The sequence below is a fragment of the Aquila chrysaetos genome, chromosome 19 (assembly GCF_900496995.4).
Source record: "Aquila chrysaetos chrysaetos chromosome 19, bAquChr1.4, whole genome shotgun sequence".
NCBI lineage: Eukaryota > Metazoa > Chordata > Aves > Accipitriformes > Accipitridae > Aquila > Aquila chrysaetos.
In genome coordinates, this window is record NC_044022.1 from 6,358,991 (window position 1) to 6,380,395 (window position 21,405).

General features: G+C 39.0%; 1 protein-coding gene across 5 annotated transcripts in view; it reads left to right on the plus strand.

Moving 5' to 3' along the window:
* The window catches only part of ATP8A2 (ATPase phospholipid transporting 8A2), a 356,040-nt gene that overhangs the window by 224,903 nt on the left and 109,732 nt on the right, over nucleotides 1-21,405 (plus strand). For all 5 annotated transcript variants that reach the window (XR_003927481.1, XM_030042177.2, XM_030042178.1 and 2 more), the window contains 5 exons: nucleotides 10,992-11,066; nucleotides 13,788-13,910; nucleotides 14,968-15,046; nucleotides 18,374-18,435; nucleotides 18,779-18,835. Coding sequence is in view for 4 of the 5 variants with exons in the window: in XM_030042177.2 (XP_029898037.1) it covers nucleotides 10,992-11,066; nucleotides 13,788-13,910; nucleotides 14,968-15,046; nucleotides 18,374-18,435; nucleotides 18,779-18,835 (396 nt within the window). In the remaining variant the exon portion in view is untranslated. The remainder of the gene's footprint in view (nucleotides 1-10,991; nucleotides 11,067-13,787; nucleotides 13,911-14,967; nucleotides 15,047-18,373; nucleotides 18,436-18,778; nucleotides 18,836-21,405) is intronic.

Genomic DNA, 21,405 nt, shown 5'->3' on the forward strand with positions numbered 1-21,405 from the left:
TTCCACACCCGAGTCTATTTCTGAAGTACAACTGCTGTTGGAGGACTAGAAGGAACTTGTACAGCAGCTAGAGTCATGCTGTTCTGTGTAGATCAAGTCAATCATGGTAGGGATGCTTTCTGTGCATGTTTCCCTGCCTCCCACTGTCTGCTGTATTAAAAGTTAGCAACACTAGTGCTATTTACTGTAGTTACTTTGTGGAAATTCTACTCAGGATATAAATTGACTTTCTGAAATAACTTTGGGATCTTGTATAAATGGAGTTTTTACAGTTCATATGTATTTGCCTAATTTTCAAGTAAGCTTGTGGTTAGTTTTTCTTCATAATTTTTTGTTCTATGTTGTGTAAAAGATGACAGATACATATTCTCAGAGTTGCTCCTTAGAGCATTGCCTAAGCTGAAACATCATTTGTAGACCTTATTCCTGCGAGTGTCGCCTCAGGTGCCACCTTGGATTTTCATTGTGTGTAACCACTTAGTCTTACTGTATTTTTGTGGAAGTTGGTTAAAAGCTACAGAAACCAGAGGTATATCCCTGGCCCGCGTTCAGAGGCAATTTGGCAGTCATTTGTCATTAAGGGTTTTCCCAGCAGGAAGGGGGTGGTGCGAGTTAGCTTGCTCTGGTTAAAAACTCATTTGCAAAATGCTGTGAAACTTAAGAACCGGTTTACAGCAAGCATCGTCAGTCTGCCATAGAGTCTCCTTTACTACCCAGCCTTTTTGGGAGAGTCATTCATAAAAAGCAGTAGTCTCTGCTGCTTGCTTGGTGTAGTGAGTGAGTGTATAATACCCTCCCAAAGCCACGTAATGATATCTTGGATTGAATTCAGGAATCACGTGAATGCATTGCTCCTGTGTAAGAACTTCTAGGTTTTTCTTGTCTAAGGTGTTTTTCCTAGCTACTTTGATTTTTCTTTGTACACAGCTCTATCAGAAGATACAGCAAATGCTTTAAAGGCACACCAAGAATTTCTTTGTATGTATTGAAGTGAAAGAAAGCTAATCGCTTTCCGAAAGAAGTTCAAACATTATTTCTTTAGTGAGAACTACATCAATAAGTAATTTACCAGTGAAATGATTGCATGTGCTTACGATGTGCTGCATATTTTGGCAAAAGATGTTTAGGATCCAAGTCTTTTAGCTTTTGCCAGCATGTAAAGGAATGTATTTAGATTTAAATTACCAATGTTGTGTGTATTTTCCACATGAGAGAAGTGGCAAGGAAAGCAGGGGAGAGACCTTTTGTGAACTAGTCTTAGAGCCTTTAAGGAAGGGGTAGCATGTTTAAAAGCAGCTGTGTAAAAAAGAAAATGGTAAGTTCTGTCTATTTTTAGGTTGTCCCACTGACCAAGAGAATGGTTGTGTTAATAAAAAAAAAAATGGAGCAAATGTATGATAAGTACTAGGGAGCTTTTTCAATTGCATCATGTGTCCTGGTAGTTTTGTGCTAGCATGCTGTCTCTGTGCTGCAATGCTAATAGAGGTGTGGGTAATGAGAAGCATGGGCTGCTCCTGGGATTAACCACTGGAAGGGTTTACTCTTGTCAGTATGACAGAAGATGAGCTGCAGTTTCTGTAGTGGTCTGGCTTTTTTGTTGCTAATTTTGCTCTTTTCCTTGGGTTCCAAGCTGTCAGAAAACTTTATATAAACTTCCTGGATAAAAGTAGCTTAATGCAAGGGCTAAGAGAGACTGAATTTTATTTCATGGGGAGGAACAGGGGAAAACAGACTTGCAAGGGGAACCAGGCAGTTCATGTAGCCATAATAGGGAATCCTAAGGGGACTGCGTTTCCAGACCTAAAATGACCTTGCTACAGAACTGCTCCTATTACACTTAATTCAGCAGCTCTGCGGAAGGATTCCTTTATGTGGTGACAAGAAAAGCAAATTCTGTGAACCTGCATTTATAAGTGTAACATAAGGGACTTCTGCAAATAAAAGTAAGAAGGGAAAGGATTGAAGTGAAATGTCCTGTAAAATAGGAGCCGAATAGTGACAGTCAGGGTCTTGGTCACCATCAGCTTTATTCAGTCAGTTCTTGGAATGCATTTGGTCCTTGGTAATCTTAAAATAGTTTTGATTGCTGTAAGACATTGCGTAGGTTCATATCCAAGACATAAGAATGCACAATTTTATTTTAGCGACATTATTAAATACTGATCTCCTTATCACTTTTTATCCTAGTGCCCTTTGTACCGTATGCAGGTATAAGTGAATGTATTTGTATGTGGATTGGGAACTCCCTGCTACGTTAAGCTACATATAGGCTCATGGAAACAGCCAGCTCCATAATGCTGTGGGAAGAAGCAAACTAAGAGCAAAAAAAGTAGTACCCTTTTCTTAACAAATTACAGCATTCTATACAGTCCCTTTTCTAATTCAATTCTATCTTCCTTCATCCCGATAACCTCTACCCCTAAAGGGTTAGTGCTTCTAAATTCAAAGAAATCTTTACTGTATGTTCCTATGTTCTTGTCATGCCATCCCAGGGTACTAGACAAATGAGGTCTGGGTTTGGGATTTTGTTTTCTTTCAGCTAAGTGGAGGTAAAAACAGGATACTATGACTTTAGAGAAACAGATTGCTTGTTAGTCACTTCAGGGCATGTACCTACATGTACGTGACAATGTGTTACAGTAAGGCCACCTCCAGCTTGAGTGGGACCAGGTGTATTCCACCAGTGTCCCACAGAGATACAGCTCCACAAGGCTATAGGGTCCCGATGTGGGTATTTAGATAGTGGTATTTTGACATTTCTACTCTCCCCTTTCCAAATGCACACAATGTTGGGTTGGGTTTTTTTTGCATTTTGTGTGCTAATTTCTGGGGCCAGATTTGTGTTAAAGCTTCTGGTCTCTGTATGCTCTTGTTCTGGTATGAGGGGTGTTGAAACATTTTGTTGTTAGGTCTCTGATGTGCTTTATTTAGGCTGCAGTGAGCTTTAGTGCTCATCCCAGGTGTGGAGAGTCTTGCTGGGTTTAACCTCACTTTTGACTCATGGCACTATCAGGCTTCACTCATGAAGCGCTGTGTGTTTTGTTGGCTTTCCTTCTGCTTGTACGTCCTGTACCAGACTTGCTGGCCTGTTGATCTTTTCTGTAGCTGTTTCTGTGTTTTTCTTCTCTTTCATTGTCCTTACTTGTATAATAGTAGTAGCATCCTTTTTTTTTTTTTCTACAGTTCCCTAAACTTCTATTTCAAATACTGCTTTTCTTGCTTTCTGACGCAATTTTTGATACTGGATTCTAAGTGCTTGGCAAAATTGCAGGTGGATAAGCTGCGTGAAACTGTCGATGTTCCCTTACCTGATAATTTAAATAGTTAAACTTATGTCTTTTTTATCCATTTATTTCAGCACTAGAGAACAAATTAAGAATAACAAACCCAAAGCACTTCTATTACTTTATCGTTGGTTAAAGATACCACTTAGCTTCAGAGTAGCCAGCAGGTCATTTAAAATTATGTAATAGCACGTCCTTATCTTTTTATGCGAGATGTGGATCAATTACACAGTTGTGAAAGTTGTATCAAGACCAGTCTGGAGTGATTACATGCTGAGGAGATACCATAACTTCTCATTAATACTTGTCAAGCTATTAATAATGATATTGTACTTCTTAGTTCCACAGTGATGTGCTAGTACTCAAGGGCAGTTCAAGAAGTTGATTAGGCAAATCTGGGAGGCAAAAAAGAACCCACCAAAAAAACCCCAAAATGTTAACATTACTGAATTGTCTCCAACACTGCAGACCCTGCTGCTGCATGCATAAGCATGTCTTCCACGTTGATGGAAACCTTTCTTTACAGCTGTTCTTTTTTTGCTCAAGAAAGGAGTGTTACCAGTAGTGTTTGTTTTGTATAAGGCGGCTGGTGGTCCTGGGAGTTCATAGCATGAGTTTCCATTGCTCAGCAGCAGACGGTGGCCTGGCATGATGTTTCCAGCTTGCCAACCAAGCAGCTGAGCCCACCTCACTCCTCAAAAAGGAATGGGAGGAGGATGTAGCCAACAAGCTCGTGCCTCGTTTTCTCTTGGCTGGTGTCTTCCAGCCTTCTCAGCCTGACTTCCAGCCAGAGCAGGATGCTCTGCTGGCTTTGTAGGATAACGATGGGAGACTTCCAGTGTCATCAGTCTTGATAGTCTTGCTCTGGCTGTGGTTTGGACCCCTTTGACCATGCAGGCATGCTGAAACTCTGCATCCTCATGGGGCTTGAGTGAACTGGCCCGAGCCTTGGTTTTTTCCATTTGATTTTTAAGAAGTCAGTATGTGAGTCCTGTCACCTCTAGTGTGTCACATATATACATGATGAGACAATCCTAGTGTAGCAGTGTCAGCTTTCTTGATACTCCAGAATACGTAAGGAAGGATGAAAAATAAACTCAGAATAGAGCTGGCTCTGTTTCTACAAGGGAAATGTTCTGAGGAACTGCTAAGTTTAACCACATCTTTTGGCAAGTACATCTGCCCTTTGGCAACATGGGCCATTTCTAATCACGTTATCGTAGGCTTGCTTCTGCAGCAATTAGTGTGCTGGAGGAATACTAAGTCCCTGGAACGCTTCACACCAAAAGAGCTAGAGAAATATCCTGCCCTTTCTTTACTTGGTTTTATAAGATTAAAAAAAAAAAAAGTCAGATTACAGAGCTTTGTTAAATTTGTTCTAATGGGCTGCATGTTCATTTCACCAGTGACGTAAATATTAAATGCATAATTTGGCATACTGATTAGATGTTCATGTAACTCGAGGAACACAAAAAAAGAAAAACACCACCCCACTGTGAAGAGAAGGAGTTTGCATGGCCTGCTATGTTTTGTTGGTTTTTTTTAAACACATTAATCAGTATATCAGGGTCAAATGTTGCTGGAAGAGGCAGTCTTCTCATGTCTTAATGGCTAGGTCCTTTTATGTATACTGCAGAGTCATCTGCAGATGTGGTATCTTTCCACGGTGTTCAAAACTTCCAGGGCAAGAAACATGAATGCTATCTAATGATTACTACTGAGAAAAAAAACAGAGGGTAGCTAATTCTTATTTAATTTTGAAGTCTTCAGAATTATTCTGAGGATTTAAACTGCAAGAATTGCTAGTCTGTGTAACTGTGGGGTGACGTTCCTCTTGCCTCTCAGGCCCCCTCTCCCTTCTGTTCTGCTCTGTGCTTGCCTCTCCTGTTGAATGCTACCTGTGCTTTGGAGGAAGGATGTCAGCAGTTGATCGGTTAGAGAAGAGGAGCATGGAAACAACATGTATAAGGAAGAAATCAAATTATCTGCATATGCTTTTTCTGTAAGCAGGGAAAGATGAAGCTGATAAAACCGTGCTCTCTAGTATGCTGAAATATAAACTGTCTATCTGTAGTCAGCAATAGAAGAAATAACAACTTATTGGCTTATTTAATAAATTAGTATTTAAGGCCAGGGAATCTCTCTTGTATTGGTTGTTTTGATATCTGTTTATCTGATCAAGCTTTGCAGTAAATGCATAGGGGGTTTTTAATGAGACAAAAGCAGCATGAAACTTTAAAAATAATTGCTAATACTTGGGGAGAAGATGGGACATGATTTTTAAGCTTAAATGGGCAGTTGTTTGGGGTGCACAAACCTAGAGCAAATGCTTTTCAATTGAAAAACATCAGTCTGTTTTCGGCAAAGAGTTAATAAGAGTGGGGGGAATAAGAGGAGCAAGGGAAATATTCTTTGGCAAATCAAGTGAGTCTCAGGCAGCCATGCCTACCCTGTCAATTCTTATTAATAAAGCTCTTTACCTATATTATAAAATTGGTGCTGTACATTCTCTAATGAAGGGATTATTTTAAGGCTGTGTGCATTTGGGCAGGAGTAAGAGCCCGGCATTGAAAGAGACATCTGTAATGAGAGATTTTTAATCGGGATGCATTATTAATGAACTGCACAGGAGACGCACAAACCTGCTTTATTAGGCAAACTGTAAATGAGCCTATTTGGTAAGGACATGCAAAATGTGTGTGTGCTGAGAGAGGATATTTTGAGAATTTAACTCATTTCTGAATAGTAAAGGCATCTAGTCTGGCTATAATTGGTGCCTGTGGCAATTGTTGATACCCTGACTACATTAGCTTTCTGTGCCCTTTAGCAGCATTGGGAAAACATTTCTAGTACTCATTAAGCTGTCTATTATCAAGACTTCATAAATATACACATTTAGAATAGATGATTTGCTATCCCAGTGCCTTAGAGCACTTAAATAAATTAGTTCCTGCTATTTCAGGCATTAATGTTGTGGTAATTATGCATGAAGCAATAATGCAATTAAAATTGCCTTCCAACTTGCTCAAGTGGGAATATTTTTTGAAAATAATACTTGATCTTTTCTCAGAAGATACTCTAGAGCAGGTGGATGGGCTGTGTGGCTCAAAATGGCAGCGCGGAACTGTTTTACCTCGAGATCCTCAGTTTGCCTGCAGGTCAAGTCAATATTAACCAAGTATTACCATCTGTTGGCTTTTGTTGACCTCTGGAAGGAGGCAGCAGTCTGATTGCCGCACCTCCTCCGCCTTCTCTAGTGGCGAAGTGCCCACATCACAGCTGGCATCAAGTGTTTCAGCAGTGGGTTTTTTTATTTAAAGAATATGGCCACACTTCAAGGCAGCAAACATGGGCTACAACATGTTTGCAACATGTTCCACTTTGTGCACAATACCTCCTGGTTTCAGATCTTTGCAATATCTGCTATAATAAAGCACAGCAATACATCAACCCAGATTTCAGCCTTGGGTCTGAATTTCTTTACATTTAAATTGGACCTCTTGTTCCTTGGGAGAAGAATATATATATTTTGTAGCTGAGTTACAAATAAGCTTTTCCAGCTTTTTGGCAGTCAGGTAATAGTTAAAGTGAAAAGGTTTCTTTTTTCCAGCCAGAAAGGCAGTTTAATAACTTTTGGGTCCATTTGTTCATAGCAGTACTGGAGTTGAGCCCTGCAAACCCCTGGAGCTTGGCAAGCCAGGCAGACTTGGCAAGTTTTCCTACCAGCTTACCAAGTCTGAGCCAAGCATGGGTTGTTGCAACTTCAAATACATTTAGTATATTTTGTTAACAGGAACATTGAGGTGGAGGGGTTGTTTTGATTTTTTTGTTGTGTGGTTTGTTTCGCGTTTTGTGTGTTGGTTTTTTTTTTTCCTTTGCTGACCTTAAAGAATACCATACTCTCTCTGCGCACAGCTGGTCCTTAAACCATGCATGACAATTTAAAGCTTGTGTTAAATTTGAAGTAAGTGTATATTTTACACATAGTATCTGATTTACTCTTGACATTAAGATAGCGAGGAAGTATATGACATTCTTTCTGTTGATTGGCATTCAATAATGTGAATCTCTGGAAAAGATAACCGTAGCTGTTATTTACAGTGCATTGTAACTGTAACAGCTTTTGCCCTCTGTTTAGAGCCTGTGGTGCACACAGACTTGCATAAGCATTGGGAATGTTCTCACTTCTAATTTTCACCTATATGGATCTTGGCAAAAGAAAAATAGCTCTAATTTGGTTTTTGAAATAGCAGAACATCGAACTCTCTGAATGTTAGTTCTTGCCAGTCTAAATCATACCAGCCTTGAAATAAGGAGAAAAATTTTCTGTAGAAAATTCTTTCAGTGTTGAAAGATGCTGCAGAAGACTAAAGACAGTGGCGCCTAGATACCTATTTACCACAGTCAGATGCATTCCTCTCAATATTCTCTTATAGTAATTGACTAACCTCCAGGTGGTTTTAGCAGGGTCTTTAATGAATTCTGCATAACCCAATTGTGGCAGAGTAGGAACCTTGAGTAGAAAGAATTGGGTTGTTGAGGCAGTATTTTTCACTTGTACTTTGACAGTCTGCTGCTTTGTGAGGCATCTTAATAGCTTTGCTTTTTCCAAGTTTTATATGATTTTATCTTCACTTCATTACTGTTAATACTTTTGTTGGGAAATGTGAATCTAAGACGTTAGCTTTGCCTGGTTTCGGGCTTTTCTTCTAGTCATGGGCCAGCTACAGAAAGTCTGGCTGCTTTGTTTTAGCATCTTGATGGAAAATCAGAACAGTGTGTTGCTGGAGGACTAGTTGTGGGAGGCTATGGTTTCAGAAAGCAATGGTTTCCTAAGTAGCATGAGCCAATGTCATAAAAGGCCTCAACATTTGCTACCAAACCTTTGAAGTTTGCTTTGCCCAGTGGGATCTAGAAAACTGAGCAGAGCACAGGCTGAGGTTGCCAGTTAGGCAGACAGGCTTCTGATTTGTGAGCTATTTATGTTTTCTAGGATTGATGCCCTTGTTCATAGTTGCAATTAATTGCAAGAAGCCTGGAGATGATAAATGCCTAGATCATCATTGCTAAGTATCTGGGAGTATGCTTGTTTAAAGCTCTGTTTCTTCCTAGGAGAAGCAGCCCTCAAGTTCCTTACCTGACAGCCCCAAATTAATTGTGGTTTCTTTTTGGGACCTCAGGCTTTGTGCGCAAGATCTTTCATATCTTTCATTTGAAGAGCTGAGGCATACAAGTGGTTGAAACTCTCCACACGTGAGAGTGGTCTGTATGCTACTTTGGGCCATTAATTGAGCGATTAGAGTGAGATTTAGAGAGCAGTGATCATTCAAGGTATCAATACAGTAGAAGTGATGAAAAAAGTTGGGATGTAGAATTGTCCTTTTTCTGGACAGAGCTGGAGAGGTGAACACTTAAATGCTTATTTAGTTTCAATTAGTGCATGACCGACAATGTGAAAGAGGAAATTTTTTTAGGAAACTGGAGAAATATTTTGCAGTTTATACTAGGCTGATGCATTTCAGCTATATGGAAATAGAATGAAACTGCTGGCCTTTAAGAAAGCTTACAAGGGCATTTCTAAACTACAAGCTGCAAGAAGAGCAGCAGGTATAGAAAAGTGCAAACTCAGAATAATGTAGGGTGAAAGTGTTAGAAACTCCCTACTAGAAGGAGCAGCTGAAAGTTTAAAAAATTGTAGGAAATAAGTTTAAATAGCTGGCCTACTGTGCAAGGCGTATCTATAAGCAAATGAGTTGATATCAGTGTCATTGATTCTCGCTTGAACAGTGAGAGTACATTAGAATGATGATTCATTTTAAACAAGAGTAGTGATACAACAGATGTAAGAACAGCTGTAGAGGTTCAGAATAAGAGTCCAACTAACCTGGTCTCTGATCTGCTGTGAACAGTGGTAGTTCTCTGGCAGACTCATCTGCTGTCCAGTTTTCCTTCTGTGATTTTTTTTCTAATTGCTTTTTGCATCCACAGCATCATCTGGCAGGCAGTTCCGTAGATCAACCATGTATTGTGTGAAAACATTTCACTTTTTCTTTTAGTGTCGCCTGTTAATCTAGCATCTTGCAGCAGTGCCTATTTGAACAGCTATTTGTTATTCTTATCAATCTTGTAAATGCTTTAATCTTCCCTTAAGTTGCTGATGTCCCATGCTGAAGGGTCCCAGTCTGTTTAGATATTGCATCTATGAAAACAGTTGTAGGTCTTGACGCAGTCTCGTTATCTTCTCTTGTCTTCTTTCCTAATTATTCTATATCCACTTTGGGTGGGAGCAGAGAAGAGATCAGATGACATACAGTTAACTAATTGTTATCTGAAGTGTTTTGCTAGGACACTAATACTGTGCAAGTTAGCCAGAGAATAAATTATGCTGGTAGGAGAGCGCTGCTCTGTATGAGTGACAGAATGGTGTCAGAAAAGGTGCTTGGCAGTGAGTTCCATGGGCTGTGAGGCAGTGAGAAGGGAATAGGCGCGGGCATCGCTTGACTACTCTGCAATACCTAGTGCATCCAGTGCAGTGTGAACTTGTGAACTAAATGCAAGAAAAAACATTTTGAAAGGGAGTGGGGAGGGGGAGTGTTCCCCCACACAATGTTGAATTACTTTTGAATGACGTGCTGTGATGCAGTGTTGATTTTAAAAGGGACTACAGCCACAAATTCACAGAAATGCTTTGTTATCTATTAAGTGCAATGATTGACATGCAAACTGTTTCAGGATGCCCTTAAACTGCTGATTATTCTTCCAGTTTCCAGTTTACTTGGGAAAAGATGATTCTTTCCCTTCTTTCTTACAGTCTTTCCTAAGCTTCTTTCAATGCCCATTGACTAAGAAACTTTGTTCTAACCCAGTAAAGCAGCTCTTGCTTCAAAAAGCTGCTTAAACAAGATAAGAAGTAGTCTCAAGGAAGCTAGGTCCAAGGAAATGCTGGAAAGAGTTTTACCTATGCACTGCAGCTAACAGTGGTTTTCTGGGATCGTGGCATTACAGAATCCCGTTAGTTGGAAGGCAACTTGGAGGCCATCTAGTCCAACCTCTTGCTTAAAGTAGGGTGAACAGTGAATTCAAACCAGGTTGTTCAGGGCTTGCCCAGTTGGGTTTTGTAAACTTGTAAAAGGATGGAGACTCCACAGCCTCTTTGGGCGACCTCTTCCAATGTTTAATTATTAAATTGATAGTTTATTAAACAGTAATATTTACATCATATAGACAACAAAATCATAATATGATTATTTAACTGATAAGTTGGTATCGCTGTAATTCTGGGACTGTAAAAATAGGACACAAGTGAAGCACAACATCTATCAAAACATGCTTACCTTGAAAATTCTGGTCTTTGCCAACCATGATGGAAATGAGGTTGGCTTCTGGCTTCAAGCATGTTAATTTGCCAGCAATAAGGATTTTGAAATAGTTTGAGGCCATTTGTTTTTTTAGAGTAATGATGCAAATACAACAAATTGCTCCATCACCTGAGTATTTTATTTTAAATAAGCAGTACTCTGGCACTATTTAAAATGTAAGACTTTAGAAGAGAGTAACTGCCTGGCACTGCTGATAATTATTTTTAGAGCATGACAAGCAGCTGTCTCCAGATAGTGGTCTGTGTTCCACATCCTTCTCCTCTACTGTAAATGGAACCATGTACTGCAGCAGTAATCTAAAGCTTCTTGTAACTTGTCTTTGTTTCAGCTTTGGTTTGCTTTCGTTAATGGATTTTCTGGGCAGATCTTATTTGAGCGGTGGTGCATTGGTCTGTATAATGTGGTAAGTGCTACATGTTTTGACTCGATAGTGCTTGGGACTTCTATGTTATTTTGTTGTCCCATTTCTCACAGGTAACTGTCTTGGATGTATGTCGGGAAAGGTGAGTTCATTTGTAAAATCTATTTTGGATCCACTCTGAGGTAGGAAAAAAATAATTCATTTTGGATAGTGTTTTGATCGCAGAAATAGATTTCAGAAAATGCCTTGGAAATACACATGTTTGGCCTAATATAACTTACATAAAACTCTGCAGCTTTTAGATGGGAATTTAATTTCCTCTTCGCAAGCATATTCAGTCTTTTATACTGAATATTTTTCTGACTGTTCATGTTCAAAATAGATACAGAGTCTTAATCTTTGAGTTTTGGTTTGGCTTTTTTTTCCTCAAACCCTGTAACAGATGCTCAGAGAAGTGTCATGCAGATGTTTTGGGTTGACCTATGCTATGTTAAGTACAGAACGGGAAGTAGCGTCGCTGTGTTACCAGCATTTTTCACTTGAACCAAGAGCAGGATGTGTCAGTCCAGGAGTGATTTCTGATTTTCGCTGCGCTCTACAGAGTCCCGCACTGAGCCACATGACTTTATCACTTGAATCAGTAATGTTATTTAATCAATAATATTGAAGTCTGGAGGATCTCTGGGACCAAGTTCCATAGCATGCCATAGACCTGTGCTGGTGTTTTCAACGGTGTTACCTTTGTAATGTTACTGATGAGTGGCCTGGTGTCTGGATTTCTAAGCCATTAGGACGCTTTGTCAGTGTTGAAAAATCCTTTGCATTTCTCTTCGAAGGGAGGAAGTTTAATTTTTTTTTCTTTAAGAAGACTCATTCCAAATATATGGTAATACAGAAAAAGCCAGCAAATTATCTCTATCACTGAGTGGTATTAATAGAAACACTTAACTTCTGTCACATTAATCTTAAAAATGATGGCACAAACCCTCATATTCCATAAGATTTCATATTCTCTGTGGAAGATACTTATTCAGGGATTTTCCACTCCCTTGATTCTCTTCACCCTAATTTCCTGACTGTTACTCAGTTTGTGTCATTTGTGTTTAGATATTTGCATCTATTATCTTTAAACCTGATTTGATGGATCTACCTTCTTTACATAAAGCTCATGGATGAAACTCATCTTCTAGAATCAGTGATGTAGAAACTAACCCTTGTTTTATAAGGTCGGTATTTTCTAAAATTAGAACTGGTCGCATCGACTCATGAAGAATCAAGTGCTAGTGGGATATTAGGGACTTCCACAATTTGAAGGGGTTAGACTTTTAAGTGGATTTAGCTCTGTCATTCTCTTCTCTGCTGATTAACCCTTTATTTCATTAGTAGTCTCACTAAAATATTAAGTATAGGAAACCATCGGAGCATTGTAATTCCTGCTTTTGCAGTGGTTCATACTGGAGGTTTACCTTCATAAACAAAACCACTAGAAGATTTATTCAAGTGAGAGTGTAAATGCCCCTATAAGCATGGGAAACCTGGGGAAGTACCTTTAAAGCTGTATGAGAACATGCCCTTTTTTGAAGTATATTGGACCAGTGGTCTTAGTTTCAGTTCCCCACCCCTAGCCTGCTGCTATTTTAACCATCTGGTTTATCACTTCGTGAGCAAAAGCAGCACGTTCCCTATTGGATCTAGGGATGTAATTATTGATTCTCACTAGTCTCTAGTCCTTTGTGTTGCTCTTTTGTCTACTCCCTGACTGCCGCTCGCTGCTGGTGGGAACCACAGCCCAACTTTTGCAAACATGCCTACGTGCTAGGAACAGTACATAACTTCAAGCTGCTTCTTAACTTAAAGAACGCTTCTCAAACTGTTAAAAATACATGTTTGTATAGGATTAGAAATGATTTTTCCGATATAAACTGTTGATGTAAAAGGAAGTGAATGAAGTTTAGCGTTCAGGCATGCACACTGGTATTTTCACTCTGTGCCTGCACTGCAGACTGCAAGAAACATGGATACCCAAGCTGTCTTTAAATGAGCTGCCTCGGATCATGGAAACACTTTAAGAGCAGCAATGTGGGACTCGGCAGAGGCTAATTTACTCTGCTTCTGGCAAAGTGTCCTGCTGCCTCTCCTGGAAAGCTTCCGAAGCTTGGTCATCTAAGCGTCTACCCATAGCACAGACACATACTGCAGTTACTGTCTTCCTATCAGTTCATGCTTGCCTGGAGAATCCCCAAAGTACCATAATACAGAATGGCCCTTGTCTTTCAGTAGATTTTTTTTTTTTTAATGTGATTTCCACATTTGCATTGTCTGTAAACTTAGCTTTGGTTACGCATATTACACATTTAATTATGGCTACAACTGCAGGTATATTTGAATCCATTCGCACAAGGCTTTTTTGAAAAAGGACGTGTTGTCTTTCCTTTGCAGTCTGATGTTTTACCCTCGCTAGATTAGTTGGTACATCAGAAGCTAATGATGCTTAACTTCTTGGGTTTAAGCTAATTGGTTAATAGTCCGAATTTTCTTTCATGTTTCTTTTGTTCATAAGTCAATATTTGAGAGTTATGAATTGCTGAAATTCATGTTTGGGCTTGTTTGGAGATTGGAAAATTATGTCAAATAACACGCTAGTTGGTAATATGTCTTCACTGAAGCCTGTGGGAATTTTGCTATTGTCTAGATACTGAAATATTATCTGAGATCCACTTAAAAGTAATAGCTGCTTTTAATTAGTATTTGCTTTCTTTGCAGATTTTCACAGCGCTGCCACCCTTTACTCTGGGAATTTTTGAACGATCGTGTACTCAAGATAGTATGCTTAGATTTCCACAGCTATACAAAATTACTCAAAATGCAGATGGGTTCAACACAAGGGTAAGGAAAAGTCTGTTTCTTTAAGAATAACCATACGCATTCTGATTTTCCAGGTCTTTCTCTTTAGAAAATAACTTGTTCCCCACTGTTACTTTTGCTTTATGCTAGCCACTGAGATTAAGATTGTTCTGCCTCCCCGTTCTTTTCAAGGGATTAGATCTTTTATTTAAAAAAAAAAAAAGTCCTTTTTTTAAATAAGGATTTTCTGCTATGGCTTCACTGAAACCGGTCCTGAAACATCCATAAATTTCAATTCAAAGTAAGATTTGTATCAGAGTATGACTTTTCAATTCACAATTACTGGTAAGTGGTGAGTTTACCACTTTAACAGGAACTAGATAACATCACCTGGATTTTATTTAATATACAAATTGTCATAATGTTCTCTACTAGAGGGCTTTTTCACAAATAGTATAGCTCTATTCCCATAGTTCTTTTGGAAAATAAAATTTGAATTGGTTTATTTGGACTTTGAGTTTTGAAGAACACATTTTGCTTCATTTTGCTATTTAAAGCTGGAAAACGCCATTATTCGCAATTCTGTCGTTATTCCATAACAGGCACATCTAAATGTACTTCTGAATCGAGGAAGCTGTACGATTGATTTGTTTAGAGAGGAAATTGTAGAGTACGTAAAGCTCTAGTTTGTGCAAAACAGCATTATCTGTAAGTGAAACATTGTGGGGCACAAAGTATTTGCCCGTTAAAAGAAAATAGAACATGTCATAGTACTGAATCAATCTTTCAATATAATTCTTTGAGGTAATTAAAGAAGGGTGACTCCATCTGTTTCCTGTATTTTGATAAAGAATCTTAAACTGCAAGCATGCTTGCCTGTTATATTTTAAGTTGTTAGAATAAAACCATCCAACTGGACCAGTGTTTTCTTGTGAAAGAGCAGAAATTGTAGGAGCAAATAGGTCCTGCAGAAGTTTAGGTATTTCACTTCAGGACAAACATTGTGTGACTTTTAACTACACAATGAAATGTTTGTTAGGAGTTAGAGAGAGGTCAAGAGTTTTGGACTTCACTGACAACTTGGTTTGTTTTCCCTCAGGTTTTCTGGGGTCACTGCATCAATGCCCTGATCCATTCCATCATTCTCTTCTGGTTTCCACTGAAAGTGCTGGAGCATGGTAAAGGCTTCATTATTTCTTACGTCAGTAACTGATGTTCAGTCTCAGAGAGCCAGTGTGTTTGCAGAACAGGAGGTTGTGACAAGTCCCAAGAAAATAATGCTGACAGACAGCTCAATAGGCTGTAGCTGCTGAACTTGGCTAGTTATCTAGTGGCTTTCCGAACTTATTCTAATTTAACATAATTATTGTTCATATAGTGAGTTTAACACGTGAAAAATTAAACTGCTGCTTTGCCAAAAAGTCTTAGTCGAATAGCGAATAATGTTCTGTAAAATGCCTTTTTTTTTTTTTTTTTTGGTAGTGGGTTGAGATCTAAACTTTTTACTGTATAATGTTCTTACAGCAGCTGTATTACAACCATTTGCTTTATATCTTGTTGGACCTTTCCCATTCCATAACACAGTACTGTAAAATGTAGGATAAAATAGAGGGATTTCACTACTGTTGAAGTCTGTGGAAAAAATTAATTGGCTGGAATGGAAGTAGACCAGATTAAGAGTCAGAGATATTAGGGAAATGAGACTTTTTCTTGTACAAATTAGGCTTATTAAATCTTGCTTTCCATGAAAGGTAATGCAGCTACATGGTATTTCAGGGAACAGTAAATCCCATATGGTTCCTACCTAGCTTTGCAATATAGTTGTGTGGACAGGAAGAACCATGGGAAATCTGTTCTTTTACTGTTGTAAGAAATAGGACTAGGTCAGATGAGGAATTTTGGGGCAGGGGCGAATAGTATTTATCTAAAATAATGAATTTTTCAAAACTGGAACTCCTTCCTGGAAAACACTAATTTCGGGACAACCTTCTCAGCTCCAGGATGGATTAACTGGGGAGGAGGTGAAAGCAAATGGAAAGGGAGAGAAGATGAATGCTCACATCAGAGGCATGATGTTAAAGATACTTGTGGGAGGCAGGTTCATGTTCCTCTACCTGACTGAGTAAAGTGTCAGTATCGTATCCGCAGCGGCGGCTTCACATGCTGTCTGATGGACAAGGCAAGAGAGGGACTTCCCTTTCCTCCATATGTGGGCTGGGAGCTTGGTTCAGTTTTGGGGAGAGGGTTTTCATGGTTGATTGGTTTTTGTTTTGATTTGAGGGGTTTTGTTATTCTGTTTCACGTAAAAAAAAATAAAAAATCCCACTTCAGAAATTTTAGGCTGATGTCTGTAGTGGTTACAGTTAAAGAAAAATACAGGTTTTGTTTTAGTCTTCCATAAATGTTTTTCTAACTAATTTCTAAATAGATAATGTAATTTTAATTTCAACAATTAAAATAAGACTGGAATACTCACCCACTTAAATGGTAACTTTCTGAGTTCCTTTGAATAGGTTGCTTAGTTTGCTTTCCAAAGAGGAATGAATATTGAATTTTCAAGTTTCTTTGTATTTCCAAGTGAAAAAGGGATTTCAGTGCTAGAGACAAAAATGCGCCATTCACATTGGGATGTTTTTTAACCTCTCAAGTTCCTTAGAATGTGAAGTGCATATAGTCTATGAATGGGCACTGGTATGGCTTTAGAAATGAATGTTCACTGAGTGTCCTGCTGTTCTCATTAACAGAAATATCATTCCTTTCAGGACTGCTTAGCCTCCCAAAGTGGAAGGTCATGGAAATCACTGGAAAAAGGCATTAACTTCATGCAGTAAAATGTAACTTTAAAAAAATTGAGATTTACACCAAAATTATTCAATTATTTAAATATGCACTGTGTTGTTGTACTAGAGCAATATATTAGCAAAGTCATTAGGTCAGTTTATTCTAGATCTATCAAAGCCAATATGTATTTAGGCATGCCTTTTTCTTAATAAACTGAGACTGCTGGCATCAGCAGGGTTCACTGGACATGGAAGGCTCAATTCTCTGGTGCTCTTCACCTTTTTCATTGACATTAGAGGAAAGAGCGAAGTGACTGTTAAAACTTGATGTGTATTTGTGAATGATGTGGTAAATGCCCGAAGCCACAGCGTACCAGGGGAGGAGCTGGGCTGATAGAGATGCCAGTGGCTAGAAACAAACCAATTCCTAACCAAGCTGTCTCAGGCTTTAGCTCCTGTTGCAATGTTAGTGACTAGTCTGTCTGGTGCTGTTTCTTAGTAGTTGGGGTTTCGAAGAGAAAAGAAAGCAGGGATATAGAAGCAGCAACTTCTGGAGAACATTCACAAACTGTCAGTTCTTTGGAGACAACCATATCCAGCCATTGTAGAAGAAAAACATAGCAAGTAGCTTGGGGTAACTGCACTGACTAAATATATAGTCCTTTTACCCATAAGCTGAGCAAAGTCTTCACACAGAGGTCAGGGTGTCAGGGACTCTTCTCTGTAGACTCAGTAACTTACTGATCCTGGAGACCTACGTTACAGGAACGTAGTTAACTAAGTAGATGACCCTAGTTTAAGAATGTCAGATCCAGTTTTGCAAATAAATCTGGCAAAATGGTACCCTTGTAGTAGAAGCACTGTGCTAGGCAGTATGTGTTTAGGAACAGGTCCAAGGTTTTATCTTAAGCCTTTTTCATCCCTGCTGTTTGTGTATTTCTCTAGCAGTTGTCTTAAAACCTGTGAAAACAGCACTACTTATCATGCTTGAGTAATGCTTGAAAGCTCCTGTGAGTACAAGTTCATTTGGCATTAGCGTGGCTGTCGAATGTGCTTTCATGGTGTTCCGCTTTTATTCAACAAGGACTAAGAAAGACTAAACAGACATTTGAAGTATTGCCACGGTTGGCACTTTCAAACGATAGATTAACGCGTACTTACCCTTGCGCACGCTTGACTAGGGCAAGGGTGCGTAGACTGAATGCTGCTCAGGTACAGAATTAACCTCCAGTAAGATATTGTAGATGTTACACGTGTCCTTTAGAGATGGAACCTTTGCGGCTTTTCTTATTTCAGCTCTATTTCACCACAAATCAGCTGGTGTTTTACAGGCTTTTTCTTCACAGGCACAGCAAATAATGGGATTTGTTAAAGGTGTCAATAAGTAGTACAGAACAGATGGTGACAGAACAAGTGACGCTGACATACCTCAGCTCTTACGGGCAAATTACCCATTAGGGTCTGGCAAACACTTCCCATTTTGCTAGAATGGCTTCTGGAAACCAGGACTATGGATATATGCTCTATCCAAGCATCGTGTCTCAGTCCTGGCTTACCACAGCTTCTGCATTACCATTATCTCACAGCTTCTAAAAGTGCTCTTAAATGTTCTAAAAGGCAAGGTTGGGACCAGTTATTTTTTCCTGAAAATCTCCTTGTTATTTCATCCATTCTGTTAATAAACTGATAACAAATGTGATAATTTCTCTTTTTTTCTCCTTTCAGATGCAGTATTCACTAATGGCCAGGGAATTGACTATTTATTTGTTGGAAACATAGTTTACACTGTAAGTTTGTGTATCCTAGCAATTTCTAAATGGTAGAATTTCTTTACAATTTTTTTTATACCATCAGAAGATGATGTAAACCAGAAGAAAGTGTACAAGTAAAGTAAAATCAAACTTATGCTGTCTGCATGATTTCCATCCTTCTTCTTTCATTTCTTTTTTTTTCCAGACATGCACCAACAATATCTTCTGCTCTGTCCTTCCCCCATCCCACACTGCCAAGGTCCTGGGTTGGCACCTAAGTGGTAGTAACTTTTTAGGTGTAAAGGGGAGATCGGGCCATGAACACCTTTGAATTTGAGAGTGTTAGTACTGAAGGTGTCTCTTTCTTTTTTCCTTGCAGTATGTTGTAGTCACTGTTTGTCTGAAAGCTGGCTTAGAAACAACTGCGTGGACTAGAGTAAGTACTTTCCAGTATATCTTATTAGAATACCTTCCTCCCCAATGAGTATTAATACAGAAAAGAAGTCCTAAAAATCATTTGAGGCTTTAGTGTTTTAATTGGATCTTTCTTGTCAGCATAAGTTGCAAAGCTCTGTAAGTACTGGATGTGAGAGGAGAATGAACTCGTAGATCACGTGATATGTGTGATGAAAAAGGGCAGCCTGTCAGAAGTAGGAAGAGAATGCTAGAAGTATATTGCCAACATACCTATTTAAAATTGACTAAATTTTGTGTGAAATCAACATACTACTGTAATTGCTTAAGGAAATAGATCAAGAACATCATCTTTGTACTCTGTAGCCCCTTTAAAAATCAATGCAATAGGGAATGAAAGGTGTCTGCGCATAGATAAACAACTGGGCTTTGAAAATGTCTTTGAAGCTAATAAAAAGCACTGGTGACTTCACATTGGATGAGATATTTTTGTTTGGAAGCTTAGTGTAATAAGGGTGTTAGTCAAATGGTTATGTTGATTCCTAGATGGAGACATTTACTTGCAGTGAGAGCGAGCTCTGTTACTGACAGGTGTCAGAATCCGGCAGGGCAGCGACCTCTAAAGAATATGGGGGGTAGGAAGGTTCCTGTGTTGATCAACCTTTGACAACTTTCTCCCCTTCTTTCCCCCAGCTCCTCTGAAACACTAATCTCTTGATTTTGATGGAGTCCCTGTTTCTCCCCACCTATGAGATGCCTTACGGGAATCTAGTTTTCATGACATACTAAGACGCTGCCCTCAAGACCGAGCTGTTTTGAGGACTCTAATATTCTTAGTTTAGCAGTTTCTTTGAGGGGCTTGGCTTAAATCTCCTAACCTCATTGCTTCTGTTAGTTGTGAAATGTTTTCTTTCATTCCTCCCAGAGGAATTGTTAAGATTAATGAGCTGATGTCTGTTCTGAATTTTAAAGATGAAATACTATCTGTATAGGTTATTTAATTATTAGGGAGATGCTAATATTCTCTGCCTCATTCTCTCATCTGAAAATAAAATCTGTTCTTTTTTTGCTGTTGCTTATGCATAAGTTCTGTGTTGTGTACCAACATTTTAAAATGCAAAAATACTTAAATTAATCCCTCATGCACTAGAAGAGGATGTATCCAAGTCTGCACTGGAGGCACGTGAGCCTGTTTAGATCCTGTTATGTTGTGAATTATTTGATGGTTCCTCCTCTCTCCCCTTCCCTGGGTAATTGGTGTCTTTTCAGTCACTTGGGGATAATTATGATCCCCTATTATCTAAATTTTATTTTAAAATATTTTTATTTTAAAAGATACCGTAACATTTAGTAGATCTCAGTTTTCTTTAACACTGGCATTTTATGGAGAAATTATTGTTATGCATAAAAAAGTCATTGTGTTTAGAATCAGCGTTTTTCTATATACATTTCTAATTCCTGTCCCATTGCTTGGACCAGTGACTCTCATCATCTTGGAATCTGATGTTGATTACAGTTATTGTTTCAGCTGTGAGTGAATCAACACACAGAGAATCTTTAGGTTACTTGAAGAGTATTAAATGTACAACATTGAGTTAAGCCTCTTCTCCATCATCAAGTGGATTGGTTACATGCAATTTGTTCTTGAGAGTGAGAGGGATGCTGCCACTTGGGAGAACATGATGGGTTTAGCTGAAAGCTTTAAATAAATAATGCCGATTCGAAGGGGTTGGGAGCCTGGTATATCCAGGAGGTAGTGTGGAAAGAAAGGCTTCCGTAAAAGTGGTAACGTGCTGCATCACAAAATCCGCATGTTGGAGCTGTGTGAAGCAGCTTCATGTTATGGGTTACCTATCTGGAACACTGCACTAGGCTTTTTCCCAAACACTTACAGCTTTCTTCACCGCTTTACCATGCTATATGAACTATTTCAGGTTAATAGGATGCAGAGGATAGCCTTAGTGAGGATAAACTAGCCTGAGATAAAGACATGATTGGGACAACCATGAGAGAAGATAAAGACAGCATTAAATGAGTAAAGTCTTTGCTGAGCTGGAAAGGGCAAGGTGAAAAGCTGCAAAATTCAAACTGTCCTACCAGCAGACAGGGAAGAAAATCAGGAGGGAGACAAAAAAACCAATGTCGTTTCAATAGCATAAATACACCTCTTAAATAAGACTGTGTCTTGGATTGGTTTCCCTGCTTGCTTTTATCGTTACTGGTTTTAATCATAAAGTCTGTAGGAGTTTGCAACTTGGAAGCATCAGTCCAAGCTATCCAGAGCCTTCTGTCGACTTGTTTGGAAGGAAGGCTGTGTGGCTCAAGAGAAGGTGTCATGTCCTTTGGGAAAGCGGTGCTGGTGCTGTTCTGCCTTTGCATGGGGCTGGCTTTTCTTAAAGATGAGTTTTTGCAGCAGCCTTGCAGTACTTGTTTTTTGGGAGCTGAGCACTACAGTTGCTCACTGTGGCAAGGCTTTATTTTAGTCAGAATCTTGACATGAATTGTCCCTAGTTTTCAGAAAAGCAAGTAGACCAAAAGGGTAAAATATCCCCCTTCCTCCAAGTGTTAAAAAAAAAAACCACAAAAAACAAA